This window comes from Delphinus delphis, chromosome 18 (assembly GCF_949987515.2).
Source record: "Delphinus delphis chromosome 18, mDelDel1.2, whole genome shotgun sequence".
Classification (NCBI taxonomy): Eukaryota; Metazoa; Chordata; class Mammalia; order Artiodactyla; family Delphinidae; genus Delphinus; species Delphinus delphis.
Genome location: NC_082700.1, coordinates 64,330,420 through 64,355,922, shown reverse-complemented (window position 1 = coordinate 64,355,922; position 25,503 = coordinate 64,330,420). Strand labels below are relative to the sequence as shown.

Sequence of the window (25,503 nt, the reverse complement as noted above, 5' to 3'; positions counted from 1 at the left end):
TCTCCGTGTCATTCAAGAGCTAGTCTAGAAGGGGGGCTGGGAGCCAGAAGTGCAGGGTCTCCCAATACAGTGTAAAGCTTGCCTTTTGCCCGGTTTTCTTCCGAGTGATCCCAGTCTTGGTTCCTGTACATCTCAGGTTATTCAGGCATCTTTGTTTACTTGAGGGATGCCAACTGGGTATTGATAATGGGTGTTATGAGCTGGGTTTCCTCCCTGTTTCTGGGGGCCATGGGAGATACGGGCATATCTCGGAAATATTGCAGGTTCAGTTCCAGACCACTGCAGTTAAGCCAATAATCACAATTAAGTGAGTCACACAAATTTTTTTGGTTTCCCAGTGCATAATAAAAGTTACGTTTATACTATTCTGTAGTCTATTAAGCATACAATAGCATTATGTCTAAAAAAATGCACATACCTTAATTAAAAAATACTGTATTGCTAAAAATGCTAACCATCACCTGACAACGCAGGGTTGCCACAAACCTTCAATTGGTTAAAAATGCAGCATCTTCGAAATACAATAAAGTGCAATAAGATGAGGTATGCCTGTACATTGACCTGCACACTTGTTTTCCTCGTTTTGAGATAAAGGTTTGGGAAGGGTGGTGGTTCCCTATAACTTCTCTTGGAATAGTAAGAGTTCAAGTAGTGAGGAATAACTGTATAATTACTTAGACAGCATACACATTTGAAAAATAATTTTAGAAAAAAGTTAGCTTTAAAAGATGTATGTTAAACATCTTTTTTTGGTAACTCGCTATATGTTGGTAAATTTCATTGCTTTTTTGGGGGGGAAATATTAGGCTATGCACTAGCAAAATATAGCCCATAACTTGTGATTTTTGTTATTAATTTACTTTTTCGTGTTATTTCAGGGAATCCTTTAACCTGGCAGACTTTTGAATCTAAGCCGACTACCCCAACTGTACCTAGTAAGTTTCTATAATAGGCTCAGGGTTCTAAAGATAGTTTTAAAGTGCTAAACCCATACATCACTTCTACTTACTATTTTTAGAGACATGTCTTTGAACATCAGTGTGTTTGGAGATTATATAATGATCTATTTTGGTTCCCAGATTTGACCTAGTTCTACAACCCAATACTGTAAATATCCGTGTGATTTGGGTTAGCCATACCTGTTACCTTACTATTACCTCATTACCTTACCTGTTAACCTTATTCGCCTAATAAAGGAACAACTAAAAGTTCTTCGGCATCGCTGCAGTTTGTACTCTTGGATTTCCCAAGGTCATAACACTGTGACCACGTGACTGTGTGTGGTGGCCACCACATTTTGGCATCACTGAGACCCAGTGCTGCAGGGTTTGACGCGATGGTCCCACCAGTCACTCACTTGAAGTCAGCTCAGCACAGCTGTCTTCCGGAGCTGTCAGGATCTGGCCAGAATCCAAAAAGACATAATCTGTACAGTTCAAAATGGACAGATTGTTTTCTTAATAATAAATAGTTGAAATATTTTTGTTTCCATTCAAGAAAGTATGTGTACAGGATCTGAATAACGGGGGAGAGGGCCTGCACCGAGGCCGGGCACTGAACAACCATTCATATGGGCCCAGGACTTGTGATGATGAAAGGACATTGATGAGCGTGTTTGGGAATTTGGCACAATTGACCGGAAAGGGCTAATTGTATTAACTGCTCAGCTGCTTCTTGAGGCCTCTTGATGTTGCTTCTGGAAGCTGAAGAGGTTGAGAGGTGCTCAGGAGGAGAGGGTAGTTTAAGTTCCAGGAGTAGAGCTGAGGGGAGAACAGAAGCATTTCAGAGAAGTATGGAAATTTAAAAGACACTCAATAATTATTATTGTTTATACTTTAATTATACTTAGCACAATATTGGAACAATAATGTGTTCCAATAAAACTTTATTTACAAAAACAGGTAGGAGCTGGTATGTCCCACAGGCTGTAGTTTACCAAACCTGGATCTAGATTAGCAAGTTGTAAATGGGTTTGAAGGCCATATTTCCAGAACTGTTAGCAGTTTACCCATAGTTAGGAGTTGAACACTTTCACACTAGCCATTGTAAAGACAAAATTGTATGCCTATAGGGCAGCTGAAGTTTGTGGCCAGTATTTTTTAGAATAGGATTAGAATTAAAGATCTATTCTAATAAGCTAGGGAAAGAGTCAGTAAACTAATAGATAAATAAATAAATAGTTGAGAGAGGAACCTCAGATAGGAATTGTCAAATATTGGAAGAGAGGCTGTGGAATCTAATTTTCTGAGATAGTTTGAAGTACAGGGTGTTCAGTCTTACTTGAATCAGGTATACTCCTCTCTGGAGGCTGTGGCTGAATTAATGCCTTCTCACGGTGTCTTCCAGCCCAGTGATTGGGGTAGTCTTTTTTTTTTTTTTTTTTTTTTTTTTTTGGGGGGTAGTCTTTTTAATTGGTTTATTGTACATGAATATTCATAGCAGCATTATTCATAACAGCTAAAAAGTGGAAACAAGCCAAATGTCCATCAACTAATGAAAAGATAAATAAAACGTTATCTGTCCATACAGTGGAACATTATTTGGCCATAAAAGTACACGCTGATGCTGACACATGCTACAACATGGATGAACCTTGAAAACATGATGCTAAGTTAAAGGAGCCGATTACAGAGGACCACATATCTAATTGTATGATTCCGTTTCTCTGAAAGGACCAGAACAGGCAAATCCGTAGAGACAGAAAGTAGATCAGTGGTTGCCAGGGGCCGGGGGGAGGGAGAGATGGGGCTAATAGATACGGGTATTTTTGGGAGGTGTACATGTGGTGAGAATGTTCAAGAATTAGGTAGTGGTTACGGTTGTACAACTCTGTGACTGTATTTTTTTAAATTTAGTTGAAGTATAGTTGACTTACAATGTTGTGTTTAATTTCTGCTGTACAGCAAAGTTACTCAGTTATACATAAATATTTTTCATATTCTTTTCCATTACGGATTATCACAGGGTATTGGATATAGTTAGTTCCCTGTGCTATACAGTACGACCTTGTTGTTTATCCATCCTATGTATAATAGTTTGCCTCTTTGACTATGTTAAAACCCACTGAATTGTATACTTTAAGAGGGTGAATTATATTTCAATAGGCTGTTATTTAGAAATTGGTTTAGGTTAGTCGGTAATATCTTTGTCTTTTGTCCCTCATCGTCTGTATATATCTTGACTAATTTGACGAATATTTGGTTGTCATCATGTTCAGGTGCTGACGCTATAATTACAGAACGCTGTGAGCTTTTTCTTTTTATGCTTTTTCAGTGAATGCCCCAGCCCCACAGACTTTGGATGCTAAGTCAAGTCTAACAATGGCACATGGTAAGTTTCAGCAACGCCTCAGCGTTTTATGTACAGTTTCCACCCTGAGTTAGGTAACTTATTAACTGAAAGTGCTTCTGTGTGGGGTAATTATGCAAAGAAAACATTTTGGTGAATGCAAAACGGTTAATGAAACTGCAGTCTTCCTACGTAATGTTACTGTGAACTGATCATACCCACCAGTCGTAAAGTATAAAACGTATCTACTGCTGGGCTCACAGGTACAGATTTTAGCTCTGGGTAGTACTTGGATCATTTATGATATTTGGGGGAAAGTCATAGGTATTGGGTAAGAGGATGACTTTCTACTAGACCAGCCAACCAGCACATGCCACAGGGCATATGTGACTGTTTTTATAACTTTCAATGTGGCAGCAAGTCACCTCTTTTAAACAAACAGTTTCAGTGATTGGTTGGAAAAAAGCTAGAAAAGACATGTGATGGAAACCAAAAGAAAAAAGTAGGAACCACTGGATGGAACTGCCGCCAGGATCCAGTTCTTGGCCCAGGCCACAGACTGGTAATTGTTACTAACATGATCCAGTAGACAGGGTGAATATTTATAGACATGTTTTATTTTTATACAGCTAAGGTGCTAACAGTTTTTATAGTATCTTTTTCATATATTGTTTTCCTAAGGTCTGCTGTATATTAAATGAATTAGGATGGGAGGGGGACCACCTTTTTCCTGTCTTACCTACAAATGCTTCTGGAATCTAATGATTACTTCATTCCACTTTTCTTTTTAGCCTGTTAGTTAGGACTTAAATCCATGGTCAGTCGAGTTGGACTCTTTTGTCTTCATAAATATTTTGGTCCATATATCATGGCCTTTTGTAATTATCGTTTTTACTCACTGACTGACTCATGAAGTGTTTATTGCCCCTTATTTTTTTTCCTAAGATCATTTCAGGTGGATCGGTTCCCTTTGGCATGTGTTTATAATACGTACTGCATAAATTCTTCACATATTGGATGTTATTATTTACAAGTGTTTAGAACATGCAGGGTTTTTTCCTTTGAACCAGTAACAGAGATAAAATGTATGTTTGACCTGTAGAAATTTCTTTAATATTGAAGATATGAGAAAATTATCTCCGGCAATTATTCTCTATTCATTTTATTTAGGTCAGGTCTAAAGTCTCTCTGTTGCCTCCTTTTTTAAGGTTGATTTTTTTCCACTCTTTTTGAGATTCTGTTCCCATATAGGTCCATTACAGAGTATTGAATAGAGTTCCCTGTGCTGTTCAGTAGTAGGGTTGATTTTTACAAGGCATTGCTGGCTACTTCTTTTTTGTCCCTCAACACGTGTTTTCGTTTCTTTTGTTTCCCACCTTGTTCTTGTGAGCCTCCTATCTGGCATTACACGAGGGCCATATTTTCTTCGTTTTATATTTTTGGTCCCCGATAAAGGACGCATACAGTAGGCATGTAATGCTCTCTGGGGCTGATTCTGTCAGTCCTAGAGCACTGTGTCCTGTGTGGACCCTGGCCTGAATCAGCCATGCCCCCTTGCTGGCATCTGTTGGGATTGAAATGCTCGTTTTAAATGCCAGCCAGACCTGGCACGAGGCCCACAGCCCTTGGATTGGGATCAAAGCTGATTTGTGAGCATCTCAATGGGCAGGGGCAGAGGAGGAGGCTTGGTGGTGGCCCACTGCCTGGCCACCCCCAGCTGTGGCAGCTTCCCCGGGTGCTGGGGGCAGGGGCACAGGGAGGGTTGGTCACGTATCGCACAGCATTAATTAGCCCAACTTCCTCTCTGTCTTTCCCTTTGTTCTATCTCAAAGCTTGATGAGGTCCTTTACCATGAAAAATCTCATGATTCCTCACCGGCTGAGGTTGGGTTCCCTGGGACGCAGACGCCGGGCTGGAGGTTTGCGGGTGCTATCTGGGCAGTGCTCTCAGACAACACCTGTGAGAGAAGCAGAGTTGGGCGTTAAAGGGGTGTTGATCCCAGACGCAGCTGCAGCGGAGGCCTCAGCAGGTCTGACCAGGAGCTTTAGAGCTGGGGTGGGCACTTTGAAATCTTCCTGGATTGAGGCCGTCAGGTATAAGACATAGGTTGCCCCTGGGAGGGGGCACGCTCCTTTCAGCTGAGACAAAGCAAAAAGTAGGAGCAAAAGGTGGCAGGAAAGCACTGGATGTGAGCTATTGGTGCAGACAAATTGTTTGGCTGAGCATAGAGTATGCAAGAGATTTGAGGGGCTTCCCTGGTGGCGCAGTGGTTGAGAGTCCGCCTGCCGATGCAGGGGACGCGGGTTCGTGCCCCGGTCCGGGAAGATCCCACATGCTGTGGAGCAGCTGGGCCCGTGAGCCATGGCCGCTGAGCCTGCGCGTCCGGAGCCTGTGCTCCACAACGGGAGAGGCCACAACAGTGAGCGGCCCGCGCACCACACACAAAAAAGAGAGATCTGAGGGACAGGCTGGTTCAGGTTGTTCACGGCAGCCACTGAGTGCTGGGCTGAAGCTGTTTGGGTCGTCCTTGTGGCATTTTGTAGCGGCTGAATGTTCTGAGGCTGAGCATGGCAGGATTGGAGAGCTGGGCTGCAGGAAGCTTAGCCTGACCGATGCGTTCAAAGGACCTGAGCTGGGAGATCACTTGGGTATGTTAGAAATAGTCTAAGAGATTCCTCACCTAAGAATCGGGTTGTGGTGATGAAACAGAAGGAAGTGGATGTAACAGCTGTTCCATGGGATTGGTGGAAAGGCTGTGCAAGTGATTGGGGGCCAAAGGTGAGAGAAGGCTCAGAACATGATGAGCTCAGGTACTGGGTGGACGGTGGTGTCATTCAGAAAATTCCAGAAGACAAACCCAGCAGCACCCGTAGGGAAGCACTGGGGCTTCGTGGCCAAGAGTCTGGAGTTTGGAAGCAGACAGTCTGGTTTCACGGTTGACTAATGAAACTGTAGGGGCCTAGGTTTACCTTACCTGCCAAATGGGGAGAAGAGTCTTGGCTACTTCAGTGGGCTGCAGTACGCACAGAATGAAGCAAGGCCTTTGGAGCAAAAGCCACTGAGCAAGCACTGGCTAACCGTTAGCTTCTAGGGTGGGGGTGATGAGGTCCAACAGAGTCAGCCAGTGGAGAGAGGGCTTGGTGAAAGTCTGGGAGTTTTTCTTCTGGAGGTAATGGTGGGAGACCGACATAAGGATTTTTCTGGCGGCCTTTGGCAAGTTCGGAGGGGAAACTCAAGCCCCCAAGAGTTTCAGCTCTCACCCTGGAGATCTCAGCTCGGGGCAGGAACTGGAGGCTGGACCTGTGGCTTATAAAGCATGAGAATGGCAGGCCTTCCCTCCCAATTTGGGACATCAGTCTGCTTTGGGAACTGGGGTCTGGTCAACCTCACTTCCTCAGCCTTTATTATTATAGGAGCCCAGGTTCGGGAATCTGCCCCTCCTCTGCCCTCTGCATCGCTGCAGGAAATGTCAGATTTTGACAATTAATCCTGACTCAAGAGAGATAAGTCATAGGATTATCCCTGTAATATAATGATAATAAAATGCATATGATGATTTTGTAAAATTCTATAAAACTTTTCCTCATAACTTTATTCTTGTCATTTTCATAAAGTACAATAAAATATAAACCATGTGAATTAAAAAAATGAGATTAGCTTAATCCTCCTAAAACCTGTTTTCAGCAGTTCAAACTAGTAGAATAGTCTGTTTGTATAACTTTATTTTTTAAATTTTTAAATTTTTTATTGAGGTATAGTTGACATATAACATATTAATTTCAGGTGTACGATATAATGATTTGACATTTGTATATGTTGCAAAATGATCACCACAATAAGTCTAGGGCTTCCCTGGTGGCGCAGTGGTTGAGAGTCCACCTGCCGATGCAGGGCACGTGGGTTCGCGCCCCGGTCCGGGAAGATCCCACATGCCGCGGAGCGGCTGGGCCCATGAGCCATGGCCGCTGAGCCTGCACGTCCGGAGCCTGTGCTCCACAACGGGAGAGGCCACGGCAGTGAGAGGCCCGCGTACCGCAAAAAAATAAGTCTAGTTAACATCCCTTGCCACACATAGGTACACATTTTTTTTCTTTATTTGTATAACTTTAAAATCTTGATGCTGAATAACAAATATGAAAGCACCTTTTTGGTGTTCAACAGTTGTGTTACGTGTTACATGTTACATGGAATTACATGCTCCTTTGTGGGGCCATGTTTACATTTCAAAATTAAAGTGGACTCCTATTTACTATAGGCTGTGTTCCGAAAGTTCATCTGAAAGTAGTTTAAAATGCATTTCTCCCGTACAGTCAATGTCAGATATGTTGAGTAGATTGCTGAACAAGCTGTAAGAGCCTGTTTTTAAACACCTAAATATAATACGTATTTATTTGTATATTCCTATTATATGTGTGTGTATGTGTATATTTGTATATGCCTAAAATAGAGTATCAGAAACACCCTTTAGTAAATCAGAAGCCAGACCTTCAAAGTAGGAGGTAGTAAATCCGAGGTGATACGTGCAAAGCTCTTAGGTCTGTGCCTGGCAGCCCGGTGAGCACGCAGGAATTGTTGCTATCATTAGCCTCCCCACTCGCCCACCCTGGGGTCTGGTGGCAGGATGAAATGACCCCCGTATTGTGGGAGCAGGTGGAGAGCTCTCTGGGCAGGTGCCCCATGGCAGTCTCCAGGCTGAAGATGAGGGGCCCAGGCACCTCCTAAGTCAGACTTTTGGTTGCATTTCATTCTGTGCCTAATGCCTGACTGCTGTGGTTAGTTACACCTTCAGCTAAACCCTGGAGAACCAAGAAGGAGCTTTCCCTCTGTTGATCGGATGGGGTTTGCTTTATCTGTGCTGCCTGCGGGTTTCCTTGTGTGGGCACAGTGACATTTCCCTGGGAAGTCACCCAGAGGCCTCATCTCCGCCGGCCACTGTTCTGGGGGTGGGATTGGGAAAAGCCCATCTTCGTTTCTCATCTCCTCACCTTCACCCTGGTGACTCTCTGGGAGCAGAACTAGGTCTTGAAACGTGGTTTAGGGACACGAAGGTGTATAAGAATGGGTCTTGGTCCTGCTGCTGACCCCAGGATACCTCTCCTTGCCCTTTTACCATTCTGGTCCTTCCACTTAAAGACCCTGGGGCTGGCAAGAAGTGGGAATCCCAAGGCCCTGGGAATTTTTTATCTTTGGAAATTGAATATTTTCAATAATTTTCTATCTAGCCACCTGGTCAAGATACAAGGAAAATATTTTTAGGGATAAGTGAAGGAGATCTTTTGCAGTTGTGTTCTTGTGCCTTAAAAAAATCATGTCTGGCACTAAGTTGATGAGCAATAAATTTTAACTTTATTATTTAAAATGTAATTTCCTGAGAGTGGAGTTAACAGAAAATATGTAGCAAGGGAAGATACTATGGAAAGGAGACCAGCTTTAACTGGCTGCCTTAATATTTTTTTCCCAGTAAATTCTTGCTATTTTAGGCATGGTTAAAATACTGTGGAACGATATCTTTCAAAGTTGTTTGAAAGGAACTAATTTTACTTTGCTGTCGTCCTATTTGTACTATTCTTATTTTTCCTCATTAATAGAACAGGCATTCTCATCGCACATACTGGAACCAATAGAAGAACTTTCAGAGGAAGAAAAAGGTAACAAAGAGGGGTTATATCTGCATCAATCACATTTAGTTGCTAAAACCCAAGCCTCGGAAGTATGGTTCCGTGGTTTTTATGGTAGTGTATCAAAATGAGGGAAGACATTTAGGTTTGGATTACATTTTCAATCCACATGTAGTATTCTGTCATCCTATTCCCCCAATGTGCTGTTATATTTTTCCCCCACTTTACTGTTTCTTAACATGTGAATAAGAAATTTCCTGTGTCAGTGAACTTGAAAAAAGATTTTAAGCCTTTATGTCAATGCAGAGATTTTTTGATCAGATGACAAGTCGACACAGTTGTGTGCCAGGTTATACAAAAATATTCATATCACAGTAGTTATTTCTCATGCCCTGAATCTATGAAATGAATAGGTGAGGTGCCCATTTCAAAAATTGTTTTTAATAACAAGGAAGGCATAATGTCTAAGCCCTGAATGTGGAATATTTACACGCAGAATATCTTAATGGCAGAATTTGGGAGCTGTTACAGGTTTGGGGAGGTAATTAAGATTATGACTGCTTCCTCATCTTATTTGGTAGTAATAATAAAACTTATTTTCTACCAACTAATCTTTGAAGCTTATGAATATTTACATTATTAAGAATATTTTCTAATGCTAGATTTATCCTAAATTATGTTGGAATCAGTTTATCATAATTTTCTCCTTAGTAATAATAATGCTTTACCATATTTTGCTTCTTTAGGAGAAAACAAATTGTTAATATTTACGTGGGCTCTGGTTTTGTCATTTTTGTTAGGAAGAGAAGTGAAATTATATGTTCTAGTATGTAAATTCTTGATATTATAACTGCTTATGTGTTCTCTAGACAGTTTCCAGTTTTTTTGTTTGTTTGTACAAGGCTACAAATTGAGAAGGGACTACATCAGGCATATCTATAACATCTACGTGATGTGTATTTTCATTTTACTTGCATGTAACATGCTTTCTCTCTCCTACATAAGTATCATTTATTGATGTCTGAAACCCAAAATCCCTTATTCTCAGAAGAATCTATGAAACGTATCAGGAGGTTCATAGATAGGGTCCAAAATTTTGAAACTGGAATCGCAAGTCATATAGTTCACACTCCTTTAAAAACGAGTCAGCTGGTTTCCAAGAGGAATCCTGATTTGTCCGTCATCCCCATTTCAGTTCCAGGTTTCACCCACTGCATAATCTGCCTTTGTTTCTTTTAGAAGTCTACCTAGACCATGTAAGGCATGAGTTAGGGATCGTTGACAGCAAACACCATCATCGGCTGTTGCCACATTTAGGGAGCTGAGTTGGGAAAGAAAATAATCTTTGCCACCCTCCACGCGTTCAGACACAGCTCTGGTGAGGGACGAGAAAGTGCTGAGGACCGCTGAGAACAGCCAAGTCCCAGCGCACTGTCACAGAAACCAGCGACCGCATCTTTCTGGTGCCTCCGTGGAGCCAGCATGCTGGCAGCAGATTGATTGCCATCAATAAATTCCTCAGCTTGTGCTAACGTTTGCAGACAAAGGCCTGTGCAGATAAATCTTAGCAATGGTTTGCAAAAACAGTACAACTTTTTACCAAGAAGTAACTCACATGCGACTGTTTCTTCATCCTTACTTTCTGACAGTTGTGTCGAGACAGACTTGATCTTGCCGTTCTGTAAGATGTTAGAATGTGAGGGCCAGGAGGGATCTTAGGGGCTATTTTATTTTTCAGAAACTTGAAATATGGGGGGATTAGGAGCTTACTCCAGGTCATCGAGTTTAATTAGTGACAGTGCTGGAACTAAAGTCCAGGTTTTCTGTTTTCCGTAGTTTAATGCAAAGAACAGAGAGATGGAGGAAGGCAAACTGGTCCGGCCTTTGCAGGACTGTCTGGGTCGCCTTTGGGGAAGTCTCTTTACCTCTGGTTTTAGAGTCCTCTTGTGAATAATGAGGAGATTAAGTACTAGATGATCAAGTCCCCTCCAACTCAGAAATTCTGTTGTGTTTTGCTTCGTTTTGCTTTTTGTGCATTTGTTTTGTTTTTTTACTACTTGCTTTGTGCTACAATTATTTGCTTACCATAAATGGTGTGTTGTAAGTCTGATGTAACTGATCACACGTGTGCGTTAGTCTGGCCATCTGCTTGGGCATGCTTTAAAATTTTTAATTGGAGGAAATGCCGATCTCTAGAATATTTTGTCTTATTGATCTTGGTGAGCAGTACGTGCTTTATTTAAAATCTTCAGCTCTGATTGTCTTTCAAGTAATTCATTTCACCTTTACATGAAAACTTTATTATTATTTTTTCCTATCCACTCTACCTTCTTTCTCTCGCTTCTGTCGGCCAGCCCCAGCCTTGTGAGAGTTCTTCCTATCGAGGGTTTTCTAATTATTCACAAATGGCTTTCCAAAGCGAGCACAAACAGGTAAAGGGAATTTGAGGGCAGAGGGAAATGTTTAATCTTCCATCATTTGGGGGAACTTGGACATCAAAATGAACTTGTCTTCGGGGGTTGAGGGTGAACCCAGACCAGTCAGCAAATGAATTCAGTTACTGCCATCAAAGGCCTTGCAACTCTTCTAGACTGGCCAATCCATCTGGGCATCACTTGACCCCTGCATGTGGCCCCATGTCCCAGAGCCTCTCTTCAGGCTGTGCTTCTGTGTCATTCCTTATATCTGAGATGCTGCCCAAAGAATTTTCTTTGCCTAATTGGGGTGGGAGGCGCACCTATTTCCATGGTAGCTCCATGACTTCCAGGTTCTCTCCTGGTACGTCCTTTTACTTTTAGCCCCAGACAGTTGCAGACTTGATGGCCAACCAGCAGCCACAGCCAGTGACAGCTGTGGCTGCAGCTAAGCCCTCTAGATTCTGATGGATTCAGTTCCTGGGACAGAAGTGTTTGTGTGTGTGTGTGTGTGGTTTCAGAATAGTGGAAAAACATTGGGAAAACAACAGCATGAATGCTGACAGTATAAAGTTTAAGATTACATCCGATTTTTATGCATATAGAGTCACATAAAATTTCATAATTTTCATTTAGCAAGCCACCAAAGCAAAGTATAGAAAAGCATCCTCATACAGGATTTTCCCTCCTGTTTAATGTACAGATAGTAATTTGACCAGTTTTGCCTTCAGCAAAACTGTTAATTAACGAACAGAAAGATTCTTTACTACTGGACTTGACTAGTATTTAGAAAACATCTTAACCAAAGGGCATATTTTCAAGATCTTCTGCAAATCCACATGCCATCAGAACCTAAAAATTCCATCTGCTGAGGTGGGTAAGACCACGGAACAATGGAGTATCTGTGAGGACCCGCCTGCAGCCCCAGACCTAGGCAATGGCATCTGGTGCGCCCTCCTTTGGGCGAAGTTCTTTTGTTAGGAGAATAGACTTCAAATGATAATAGTACCATTGTCACATTCTCCCAGATCTGCCTTTGGATGTTCACGAAGGGTCTCAACTACCCAGCACTGAGCCTGTTTCCTTGAGGCTTCAGTTTCCTTTGACATAAGGACTCAGTTCTTCAAGGTCGTTGTAATCATGCCCCTTTCTCCAAACCCTCTTAAACTAGACGTTTTTTTGGTAGGGAATAAAAGGAATAAGGAAAGGAACATTAGGAGAATCTGGCCTGTTATTTTTCTTTGTTTTTAATTATAGGTTGTTTTAAGGAAAATATACTTTTCCTAAGACTTTTTTTAATTTCGTTTTCATTTTGGTAAGTATTTTGAGAGGCATAATAATCTTCACATTTTGAAATTTTATGTGAACTTAACCTCCACTAAATTTATTATATAAATTTATTATATAAAAACTTAATTATTTAAAAGACATAGGGCTTTTTCTTCATTAAATGATACCTAAACTCTAACTGAATTTAGGAGTAATGAATTCTTGAGGAAGTAGTAAGAATAATTTTAGGATTAAACATTAAACTTCCAAATAAGTTTTTTCGACTTTGTTTCTCTAGAGACCTATTTCTCACATTATTTTCTAGCTATAATTTGATTAAGTGATCAAGAAAGTCTTTAAAGATACTGAAGTTTTGAAGCAGACTTAAGGTAGTTTTTTTTTTTTTTTTAAATAGCATTACTTGGGGCTTCCCTGGTGGCGCAGTGGTTGAGAGTCCGCCTGCCAATGCAGGGGACATGGGTTCGTGCGCCGGTCCAGGAAGATCCCACATGCCTCAGAGCGGCTGGGCCCGTGAGCCATGGCCGCTGAGCCTGCGCGTCCGGAGCCTGTGCTCTGCAACGGGAGAGGCCACAACAGTGAGAGGCCCTCGTACCGCAAAAAAAAAAAAAAAAAAAAATATATATATATATATATATATATATATATATATATATATATATATATATATATATATATATAGCATTACTTGACTTTATTTTTATTTATTTTTTTAACATCTTTATTGGAGTATATTTGCTTTACAGTGGTGTATTAGTTTCTGCTATATAACAAAGTGTATCAGCTATACATATACATATATCCCCATAAGGTAGTTTTAAAAGCTACAGTACTTAAGCATTATATATTGTGCTGAATGACTAAACTATTCAAAAACTTTAAAACATTATAAATGCTTGCTTGCTGTTTTGAAGTTGTGTTTTGCCATTTTCTGCTTAGAGGTTTAATGTGTTTGTTTAATTCCTTTTTAATACGTTATAAAAACTTATTTCAGGAAAGGAAAATGAACAGAAATTAAATAACAAGATACATTTAAGGAAAACTTTGAAGAATAACCCTTCCCTCACTAAGGAAATAAGAACAGTCTTGGAGCAGAGTTTGGTGGAGAAACTGGAAACCTTGGGGATTAGTGCAGTAAGTTCACCCACTTTGGGAATATTTGCTGTTTTGTTTTGTCTGTTCGGCTGCACCGCGTGGCTTGCGGGATCTTAGTTCCCCGATCAGGGATCGAACCCGGGCCATGGCAGTGAAAGCGCGGAGTCCTAACCAGTGGACTGACAGGGAATTCCCTATTTTGTTTTCTAAATAAGAAAGGATCAGAGAAGAGAAGAAGGCATGTCAGTTCTGTCACATGTGGAGATCGGAGGCTAATGTGACATGATGCATTAAACACTTCAGCTGGCATTCACTGGGTGCCTGGCACCTTTCAGAGAGCTTTCCAGATAGTAACTCATTTAAATATAGAAACTAATCTCTTAGGTAGGTGACAATATCATCTGTATTTTACAGAGAGGTGAAGTAACTTGCTTCAGGTCACATGTTCGTGACAAAGGAGCCAGGGTTTGCATCCAGGCAGTTGCAGGGCGGCTTACATTCTGATGTTAACTCCGAATTACTGCCTGTTACAAAATCAGCACTTAAGTTACCCTCATTAAATGAATGGATGAATGAATTGTATTTCACGTTGTTGCCAGATTGAGTCGTTCTGTACATCATGTTATATATACTCTTTGCTTTTTACATTTTTCATCGCATACATGAAATACACAAACTTAATTGAACAACCTGAATTTATATACCTGTGTGTGTATACATCACATGTGCATATATGTATGTGTATGCAAACGTATGTATGTGCATGGAATGTGCACAGGTATGTGCACATGTACATGTGTGCATAACGTACATGCAATGCATGTATGTTTATGTGTGGCTGTGTGTATGCAGGTCTGTGTGTATTTTCACGTGTGTGGATATTGTGTATACGTGTGTGTGTGTGCACAAATCTGTGTATGTATACATGTATATACACATGTGCGTGCATTTGTATGTATCTGAATGTATGTGTGTATATACACATATACGTGCGTATACAGATTTGTATGTACGTGGGGGGGGGGTTGTGTGTATGATCTGAACCACCACCCAGATCAAGAAAGAGATCCATCATTGCTAATACCCTAGAAGACTCTCTTTTGCTTTCCTTAGTCAATATAACTCCGTGCTCCCCAGCGAGAGGTAATGGCTATTCTGACTTAGTTTTTTTTTGTTCTTGAACGTCATAGGAGTGGCATCCTACACTGTGTTTTATTTTCCGTCACTTCATTTGCTTATGATTTTTCCTGTACGATTCATACTTACTGTTTCATTTAGCCGTAGTTTGTGGTATAGTATTCCATTGTATGAATATACAACATTTTCTCTATTCTCCTGTTGATGGACATTTGGATTTTCAGTTTTGGGCTCTTTTTGGCCATTACATTCTTGTGCATGTCTTTTGGTGGACATAGGCATTCCTTTCTCTTGGCTGTGTATTTAGGAATGAAATTGCTGAGTGTAAGAGTATACACGTTTAGTTTTAATAGGTGTAGCCAAATAATTTTCCAAAGTGTAAAAGTTTACACTTTCCCTATCAGTGTGTGAGTTCCAGTTCCAGTCTGCATATGGTTTTTGGGTTATATATTTTATTTGGAACGTTTCCTTTTATCCTAAGATTATAAAAACACGCTATATTTTTTTCCTAATGCTTACATAGTGTTTTTGTTTGTTTACTTATTTTGTCTATCTGGACTTTAACAATTAAGTTTGGAAACAATGAGTTAGAGATCTAACCTTATTTCCAGTTGGATCAGTTGTCTCAATATCTTTCGTTGAGTAATCCACCCTTTCCTCGTTTGTTCGAAATAGCAGTTTTATCATATAGGACATTTTTATGTACATTTGGACTTATTTTTGGACTTTCAGCGGTTCTGCCCTTTCAACTATTTTTTCTATTCCTTTGCTAACACCATACTGGTTTAATTTTAGTAACTTTGTCCTGTACCTTAGTATCTGTTATAGGTCATGCCTTTTTCATTAGTCTTATTTCAAAAGTTTCTTGGCAGTTCTTCCATATTTTGTTTTCCAGTGAACTTTAGAAACAGCTGCTGAAGTTCCAGAATAACCCCTGTGGGGATTCTGATTGGAAATGCCTTAAATTTTCTGTATTATTTAGGAAGAACTGACATTTTTACAGTATTGGGTCTTTCCATCCAGCTGCAGGGTACAGGAAGACATATTGAACACCTGCTCACACAAACAGATGGTAGATCCATAATGACAGTCGATTGTAGGATGTGAAATGAAGGAAAAGTAGAGGGGAATGAATAACTGAGGTCAGAGAAAACTTCTTCTTGGAGGTAGCAGTTGATCTGATGATGGAGATTTCTGTCCCCTGGGCTACTGGGTGGGTGTTGGAGCCACTTCCTGGGATGGGGAAGACTGAGGGGAATGGTTGGGAGGAGATGAGAGTATGTGTGTGACACTGATATTGAATAAATGAATAAATAGCTCTTTAACTGGTTTTCTTCTGTCTAGATACCCTTCAAATCCAGAAGAATTTTGTCAAATCACCTCTTAAATTATGGCATTTTCCTAATTGAAAACCTCTGAGGATTTTCGCTTATCTGTGCAATAACCAACCTTTAAGCTTTTCATTTTGGCATCAGTCTCCTTTTCTGCTCTCCTCACCCATTCCTCTGTAGCATTAACCACTAGACATGCCTTGACTGTTTCTGTCCCATTGCGTGCCTTTCCCACAAGGTGATCCCACCCATCTGGAACACTCCCTCTTTTTACTTGTTTCACTCCACCCATCCTTCAGGCACAGCCCAACCTCTCCCTTAAGGCTTCTTGGCCCAGTGGGGCCTCTGACAGCCCCTCTCCCTGAATTCTTCTAGCCCTTGTGGACTCATTCAGTCCTTGTCACACACCTTGCACTGTTGGTTAATCAGTCACACACACGCCTTCCATGCATTTGGTCCTGGCCCCTACAGCCCCGTACCTTAGCCAGTCACATACAATCATACACACACGTTATGTGTCCCACTGCCCTGTGAGCTCCTTTTGGGACCGGGACCGTGTGTTATATGTCAGGGCATCCCTCACCTTACATGCAGCAGTAAGGACGAAAGGTTGGCATGGTTAATGCTGACAAATGTCCATGAAATGAAAAACATCCCAGGATAATTGATTAACTTAACATTTTATTCCTTCAGGATATACGCGGAATTCCAAGTGACCACTTGAATAGAGTGCTAAGAACCGTAGAATCAGCAAGACATGAGCGAGAAAGACAAATACCTAACATTCAGCAAATTCGTGAATTCCTTGAAAATCAGGTCAGCCGTAAAACTGAGGAGAGAACACTACTGTCCACAGGTAAGCCTGCTACCAACTGCCATTTCATTTCTGCAGATGGGAGCAAAATAGAACAACCGTTTCATAATTTTCGATTGTTCACAAACCTTGGAACTTAATTGGCAACTCTATTATTGTTTGAACCATGAAATGTTGGGTCTTAGATTGTGTTTTTTACATTAAAAACCCCCTGTAGTGTGCAGTCTAGACCCTTGAGACAGGCTTGTTCGTTTCAGTGCCAGCATAGACAGTATTGTAGTATTTTATTCTGCTTTTCACATCATAGAGACTCACGAATGACACTATTCCAGACAGGTACAGTGCTTCTCAAGTGGACACCCTTTCAACTGGAGAAATAGCCAAAGCAATACATCTTCCTCTCAAAAGCAGACAGTTGGTTAGACAAAAACCTGTTTTTACCGATAGGACATCTGTTCCAAAGTGAGTATTTTCAAGCCTAAAATTTTTTTATTAACGTTCATCTCAGTCAGCTCGGGCCACCATAACAAACTACCGTAGACTGGGTGGCTTAAACAACAGAAATTTATTCTCTCACACTTCTGGAGGCTGGAAGTTTGAGATCAGGGTGCTGGCACAGTCAGGTTCTGGTGAGGTTTCTCTTCCAGGACCCACAGATGGCCACCCTCTCACTGTGTCCTTACATGCCAGGGAAAGCAAGAGAGCCCTGGTCTCTCTTCGTCTTCTTACAAGGACACTAATTTCTTCATGTGGGCCCCATCCTCATGACCTCATCGAAACCTAATCACCCCATCTCCAGATACCATCACACTGAGGGTTAGGGCTTCAAAATATGAATTTTAGGGGGTCACAAACATTCAGCCCACAGCAATGTTTGACCCAACAGAGAATCACACTTGGAATGCTTACCCATCTCTCGTTGTCTCAGGGAGAGTTGCTGCTGCTCACCCTTTAATAAAGCAAAAATCACCAATTCCTTAGAAATATATATATATATATTTTTTTTTTTTTTGGTACGCGGGCCTCTCACTGTTGTGGCCTCTCCCGCCGCGGAGCACAGGCCCCGGACGTGCAGGCTCAGCAGCCATAGCCCACGAAATCTGTTTTAAATTACATTATTCACCTACACCAGAAATATTTTTCTCTTGCTTTTAGAGTTAAGAAAAATATCACAGAAGATCATTTTCCCAGAAAGTCTTCAACTGTTGCGTGAGTACTGAGGGAGCAGGGGGTGGTGATGTTTAAAAATTCTTTTCACTGAACATTTCTTTCATTGTAAATTAGTATATTCATTGTGGTTCACTAGAGCCATAATTAGTACACATCATATTTAATCTGTGATTCCTTTGTTACATCTTTGTTCCTTTATCAGATATTACCTGGGTCAACAGTACTTATCCTGTGTGGCCTCCATTAACAAGGGGGACCACACCTGAGTCATTTCTGTTATTTTTTTCCCCCAACTGCCCACCTCCTGCCCGGTGTCTAGTAATGTTCGATAAATGCGTGATGTTGCTTTTTAATGTCTGGATCCATGATAGTGTAGCCGGATGATGTTTTAGTGTTCTAGCTCCTTGTGGAAGTTGATAATGGCCCTAGAACTTACTCTCTTAGGCTCTCTTATGATACTAAGAACCCTAGCTCAGTCATTCCTTAACTGTGGGACACTGATTCAGTGGCTTGCCTGTTAAAAAGGCTCTGTTTTCTTATCTGTAATATGGGATGATGCTACCTTTTTCCCAGGATAGTTCTACAAATTAAATGAGAACATATGAAAAGGGCTCAGCCTCAGTACTTGGCACATGTGGGTACTCAATAAATTGTAGGTATATTATTGTTATTAATTGAGTAAAACTAATTTTATAATAATTGAATTCATCATCATTGACTTGTTCTGGCAATATCGATGCTTTATTTCTTCATTAAGGCATTTTGTATATATACTAGAGACAGAATAAATATATTAAAGACAGTGTAAATAATAATTCACCCTTCAGAAGTACTTTTCATGTACATAATCTCATGGGAAGAGCCTTATTTCATGGGATGTAGTGTAACTGAACGTTGTATGGAATTTAGGTGCTCAATGAATTTTTTTTTTTTTTTTTTTTTTTTTGCGGTACGTGGGCCTCTCACTGTTGTGGCCCCTCCCGTTGCGGAGCACAGGCTCCGGACGCGCAGGCTCAGCGGCCATGGCTCACGGGCCCAGCCGCTCCGTGGCATGTGGGATCTTCCCGGACCGGGGCACGAACCCATGTCCCCTGCATCGGCAGGCGGACTCTCAACCACTGAGCCACCAGGGAAGCCCTCAATGAATATTTTTTAAATGAGTGAATACCACTCTGAATTTCTGTTTCACTTTAAAATGGGGTGATAATTCACGTGATGATACGAATGAGATTACGTATTTATGTAAAAGTCCTTTGTAGGGTGCCGTGTAAAGGTAAGCCGTAAGTAGTGACACTATTTTAAAAGATGACGTAGTCTTATTGCAAAAATATTTTTTTCCACTGTGAAATATTTTTCCTAGGTGTGTGAAAACCAATATTAAGAATATACAGATTTGGGCTTCAAGGAGTAATGTCCTAACTTCAGCACGTTTTGGTAGATACGCCATGTGGCTGGCAGGTCTGGATTTGAAATGACTCTTCGGCCCTTTGTGGCCCTGGCTGCCATCTTGTTCTGTGGCCACATGGGTGTCTATTACGCTCTCTGGAGAAGATTCCCACTGCTTTAAGGGACACATGGTAAATCCTGAAGCTTAGGGAAACAGCGTCCCCTGTTTGGGTTTTGATTTGTTTAGGACCCCTCCCTTCAGTTCAGAGGAAGAGCTGGACGATGGGGACCTCCTCCAGGCCTGTGTCTCGCCAGACTTACTTCCTGTGCTGTCATCTAAAAGCAACAAGAGTAGCTTTGGAAGGAACACCGTCAAAAGCGACACTGACTGGACCGAGGGAAGTGAAATTGAGGACTCTGCTATTTCTCCCAAGCCCACAGGTAAGCTTTTGTTATTGAAAATCCCTCTGGAAATTCTGTTTAGGACAGTGGTTCTCATCTGGGAGCACCAAGCACTGGGGAGTCTGAGCTGAGAAAGTGCCCGAGGAAAGGATGGGGCTAATCCAAAAGCTGCTGCCGCCTAAAGAAAATGGACAGGGCTTAGCAGGTAATTGATATTCAAGTGGAAGGAGAGGAAGGGGTTGGGGATGCCTGGATGTATTCGTAACAAATATAAGGGCTGCTGAAACAAACTACCACATACTCTGTGGCTTAAACTACAGAAACTTACTGACAGGAGCTGGAAGGCCAAAATCAAGGTGGCAAGGTTGGTTCTTTTTGAGGGCTGTGAGGAGAGGATCTAGTCTGTGCTTCTGTCCTTGGCTTGTGGATGGCTATCTCCTCCCTGTGTCTGGTCACACTGACTTTCTCTGGGCGTGCATCTATGTCCAAATTTTCTGCTTTTGTAAGGGCACCAGTCGTATTGGATTAGGGTCCACCCTAATGACCTCACCTTAACTTGATTCTCTCTTTAAAGGTCCTACTTCCAAATAAGGTCACATTCTGAGGTAATGGGGGTAAGGACTTCAACATATGCATTTGGGACATGATTCAACCCCTAACACTGGGTGACCTTGAGAATAACTGTTCTAATACACTGTGCTGCCTTTTGGATATGAGGCAATCCTAAAAGAACATAAGGTCCAAGTCGGTAACTGCTGATAATTTGCTAAGGAGAAGTGACGCTGAAGGGTCATTTTTTTTAAAAAAAGAAATTCTGTTTAGTGCAATGTAAAAATTATATATTTTAAACATATCATATATAATTATTGTATATAATTTGTATATACCATGTATTTATATAATTATGTAAAATATAACTAATCATTTAAAGACAACTGGTTTTGAAAACAATATATGAATATCCCATTCATGCAGGCTGCCTCACTGAAATTAAAGTTTCTGACCATGTACTTGAATGAGACCATCCTTCTCTGATTTAAAAATTTTATTCTTCTAGTCTAGAGGAGCATGATTTCCTTAAAGGAAGTATTTGCAAAGCTTAGACTCTCTCAAATTGTTTGTAAGGCTATTTTGGAACTGAAGATAAATATAATTTTTTTTAACTTCACCTATTTTCTGTGGGTCCTATAGGAACCTCCATTAAAACATTAACTGGAAAAGTTGAAAAGACAGTTTCAAATCACAGAAGTGTGAATAAGCCAGTTGGTGGGCTTAATGTTGCTGAGGCGTTCATCAAAAAGGCACAAAAAGAAGATCTAAAGGTGAGATCACTTTTACTCGCTAAGCATACACAAATTCATCTTTTAATGAATATACCTTAATAATTGTATTTTTTACAGTGAAATGTAAAACAAATATAATTATTTAGTATAGTAGAGGTTGAGATTTTTACATTGTCTTGTTTTCAGTATCGTATTTCTTCCTATTCCATAGAGGATCAAAGATAGTGAAAGGATAACTGGTAATCATGTCCTATGCTTATCAAGTTCTACAGGTTTTCACAATCCTGTCACGTGTATTATTTGACGTTTGCAGATATTAGGTAGTTTGTTCACAGAAACTTGTGACTGATTAGAAACTGGGGACTTCAGATCTGAGTCTAGGAACCTTTCTGCCACCGTGGCGAGACCTGGAAGTGAAATAGGGACTTTCAGGGTTGGGAGCCAGAGTCGGTGGAGAGATGCTTCAGGTCCATGACCCAAGCACAGGGCAAAGCCAAGCTCCCCTCCCCGAGTGGAGGAGAGGCCCTGACACACTCCAAGGTCCCACACCAGGCACCAGAAGTGCTTCTGTGGACAGAGACCTGGGCAGGCTCGTCTGTTTTGATGGGGTCTGCCAGTAGTAGTTGCTCTTTTCTTAATTTTTCCCTTGAATTAGATTTCATTCCTCCCCTGCTCATGTGTGGAATCCAGAGCATTTCGTCAAACTACATTCGTACGGTAGTGCCATTTGTGTTACACAGCCAAGAATGACAAAAAGTCACAAAAGGTCAAGAGAGAGCCACCGCGTCTTCCTTAGAAGGGGCGCCCGAGAAACACGCGCTCCTTTAGGTCAGGGCCGTTTCTGCAGGGCCCGCATGTGATGACTCCTGCAGTTAAATGTCTTAGTATCACAGAGGTAAGAGCCCCAGAGCCAGCCTAGCTGCTCCTTGGGGAGCATCCTGACTTGACTTCTACGACGTAGTGTTCCTGGAATTTGCTAAATTCATGATTGCTGAGTAGGAAACGTTCATTTCCACAGCAAGGAACAGAAAAAGAGGTGATTCCCTCTGCTTTCAAAGCACAGATTTCCAAATCCGTTTCATTTCCCCTCCAGAGATGACCAAATGACCAGATTGGGGGATCCTTTGAGGCTCCCAGCTTCTCATCCTTCAGTGTCTGCGGCTCAGTCTGGCCAACAAAGCGGTCAGGGGGCTCTAACACGCACAGTTTCTTTAGGAAACATTCATTATTCTCCACGTATCTTTTTCAGTGTGCAGATGTGGACGATAATGACTGGGACATATCATCCTTAGAGGAAGAGAAATCTTTGGGGAAAAGAATTGGAAGAGAACAGAAGGAACCTCCACCTGTGAAGAATGAATCAAATGCTACTCAAGTGCCAAGTGCCTGGGGTGCAACTAACCAGAAAGGGCCAAAGGGAGAAGGTTCGCTGCTTTGGTGTCTAGCAGAAGCCTCTATAAATATCTAAGCTATGCTAATATATTATCAGACAGAAACACTGTTGGCATAACAACGATCTTGCTTTCCTTACATTATTTTAACAAGGACTGAATGTGAACAACTTACTAATTTGTATATATTTACTAATTTTCTAAAGTTTAATTTTAGGTCTAATCCTTAGTCTTTAAATTTCTAAAATATCTATTTTTGAAAACGCCCATATAGTCTCTTCGTGCAGATGCCTCAGGAAATTTAAATTTCTGATCATATACCTAAATGAGGCCACTTTTTCTGTCTTCCTGTATTCATCATCCTACATACATTCATCATCATAAATATTTTTATTTTCTTCCAAGGAAGATTCTTCTTGTAGCACTGTAGCCAGTGGGATGAATGACACGTGAAACCGTCCACTGCTATTGTTCCTATCCATCCAGGCTAGAGTATGGGTAATAAGTCCAGTAACTTACCTCTCAACCCATTTAATTTTTAAAATCAGAAAATATAATTTGTATTTTTTTCTATCAGAGCAATTCTTCTCCACGCCACCTCTCAGCCTTTCTTCATCTGTGCGTCCCATGAGCCGTGCCTCTGAGTAACGGGCTCAGACCCCTATTTCTAGGCTCACTGACTTTAGACATGAACTGTGGAAGTTCTGCTAAGACAGAGGAGGATTTGACTCCTTCCCCACTCCCTGCACCTCTCATGTCCCCTCTTCAGGACTTTTGTTCCCACATCTGTAATTTTAACAAATACATGCACATCTCTACTTGCTCTGTCTGTCTGTAGCAGGGTCTCCTGCCTATCCCCACCCCACCCCCACCGCCCTTTGTAAGATGAGCCATCGCTGCCTCTACCTTCACTTGACCTCTTTTCTCCACCAACGTGTCAGTCATAACACTGACCTTCTGTTCTGTCACCGTCATAAGTTTTCTGTGCTTTGTCTCAAGATCCATCCTAATCTTTGAAAAAGCAAAAGACATGTTTATGCTGTGGCGACTCTGTGAGGACACAGGGCCAAGAGGATGCCCTGAGTACATTTCCTCCCTCCGCCCCAATGTCATGGCCCTACACCCCTTAAAGAAACATTTCTGGAGTCACATGCAAGTGGAATTCTCAGCCCTCTCCTGTTTCAGTGGCTCAAGGCACTTTTGAACTAGCTTCATGTTTAAGCTCATCTACCCTAGAAAACCTGGGGTACCGTTTTACCATTTAATCCCTCCTTGGCTTGTTAATTTTATTCTCCTCTCTTTACCACTGCCAGCCTCCAGGCCCTGTGCTGAATCCTGGCAGGGGGAGGCCGGGCGGAAGCTTCCCTACGAGGGCCCCGTGAGGCTACCCCAGAGACGTGGTGGGACTGTCCGCAGCCTCCTTCACAGTTTGTAGGAGCCAGGGGTGGGGTTGCGAGCAGACTCAGACACGAGTGATGAATTACTGTCTGAAGTGGAGGATTTTTTACAGCCTGGACAGTGTGCTTGTTTCATCACTGGGGCCTCCCCTCCCGCCCTCTCTCCCTCCACAGGACCTCAGGATGAATCCAGCACATTGAAAAGCAGCTTAGTAACCGTGACGGATTGGAGCGACTCTTCAGATGTGTAACTGTCACCCCACGCATCAGGAGGCCCTTCCAGACGCCAGCAGTATTGCAGAATCACAGTATTTCAGTGCTGCCTACACGACTCTGATGCTCCTGCTTGGCAGTATCTCCTACAATAACAAGGAAGCTGACTCTCCAAGAACCAGCGTCCCTTTAGTGGCACCTAATGCAGTTATTACAAAACAAACTCAGCAGTATCTTGAAGCACATGAAGGTGTTGAAGACTGCTGCTTAAAAATAATGTGTCGTTGAAGTCATAAAAAGTTTTTTCTTCAGAACGGTACTCTAGTGTTTAAGTGTATTTTTTTTAACTAATCTTTAAGTGAATTTTTTTTTAAACTTCTTATAGCAGGTTTTGGTTTGACTTAGAACCTTTTTTTATATCTTTCTTATGTATGTTGTCACGTTGGAAGTGTTTTATTATAAAGTTCTGTTAGTATCCTTAAAATTGAATTAGTGGAATCAGTGAAATCTTAAGAGTAGATTGCTTATTTTTCATATAGAAGTTTAGAGTTATAAAAATAGAGCTAGGCCCACGTTAGATAACTCCATTTTCCAGAAGTACTTTTACCATATGCAGCTTTGAGCCGTTGTAAGCATGTCGTTTTATTTTAGAACTTTAAATACCATTTCTGTGGCATCATCTTTACCTTGGATATTTTATGAATAAAATGTAGCCAGTTTAAATGTCAGTTAATGTATCTATAAACAGAATAGATCGAGTCAATACTGAATTCATATGTGTCTGTAGTTTTTTTCACTTTTCTTAAATGCCCAACCCGTATCCTAAAGTACCTCAAAACTAACTTAATTTTATTCTTATCAATGACATTGTCAACATTCAAAAAGTTCATATAAACTGTTCTCTGCATTTTTTATACTTTGTGGTACTATCTGTACTCTGCTTCCGAAAAAAAGTTACATTTTAACTAAATGGTTTTTTGGATTTTGGATCTTTCTTCATTTTGCCAACCTTTCAAGTAAAGCCCTCCATTACATCCTTGTGACTGTGGCTGGGTTATTAGAGCTGGTTTCTGAGTTAGGCTTATCTCGTCAGAGGATTTAAGCTTGCCTTGGTAGCTGTGCCGTGCAAACACACTGACCTAAAAGTTAAAACAATGTTTTATCTGTTTCTGCCCCACCAGAGTCCTTTATACATGTGGGCCACTCTCACCCTTTTAAAAACTTCCCACAAAGGCCAATTTTATGCAAATGTACTCACTTTACATATGTTTCTAAAA

The 25,503-nt window shown here is 41.3% G+C and overlaps 1 protein-coding gene across 3 annotated transcripts in view; it reads left to right on the top strand.

The window, feature by feature from the left end:
• DZIP1 (DAZ interacting zinc finger protein 1) overlaps positions 1-25,247 on the top strand; it is a 54,143-nt gene extending 28,896 nt beyond the window's left edge. For all 3 annotated transcript variants that reach the window (XM_059996256.1, XM_059996257.1, XM_059996254.1), the window contains 11 exons: positions 879-935; positions 3,274-3,330; positions 8,877-8,936; positions 13,602-13,741; positions 16,864-17,026; positions 17,317-17,446; positions 18,140-18,193; positions 19,788-19,981; positions 21,134-21,264; positions 22,475-22,649; positions 24,188-25,247. In XM_059996256.1, the coding sequence (XP_059852239.1) occupies positions 879-935; positions 3,274-3,330; positions 8,877-8,936; positions 13,602-13,741; positions 16,864-17,026; positions 17,317-17,446; positions 18,140-18,193; positions 19,788-19,981; positions 21,134-21,264; positions 22,475-22,649; positions 24,188-24,264 (1,238 nt within the window). In that variant the 3' untranslated portion in view covers positions 24,265-25,247. The remainder of the gene's footprint in view (positions 1-878; positions 936-3,273; positions 3,331-8,876; positions 8,937-13,601; positions 13,742-16,863; positions 17,027-17,316; positions 17,447-18,139; positions 18,194-19,787; positions 19,982-21,133; positions 21,265-22,474; positions 22,650-24,187) is intronic.
• Positions 25,248-25,503: the final 256 nt, after the last annotated feature.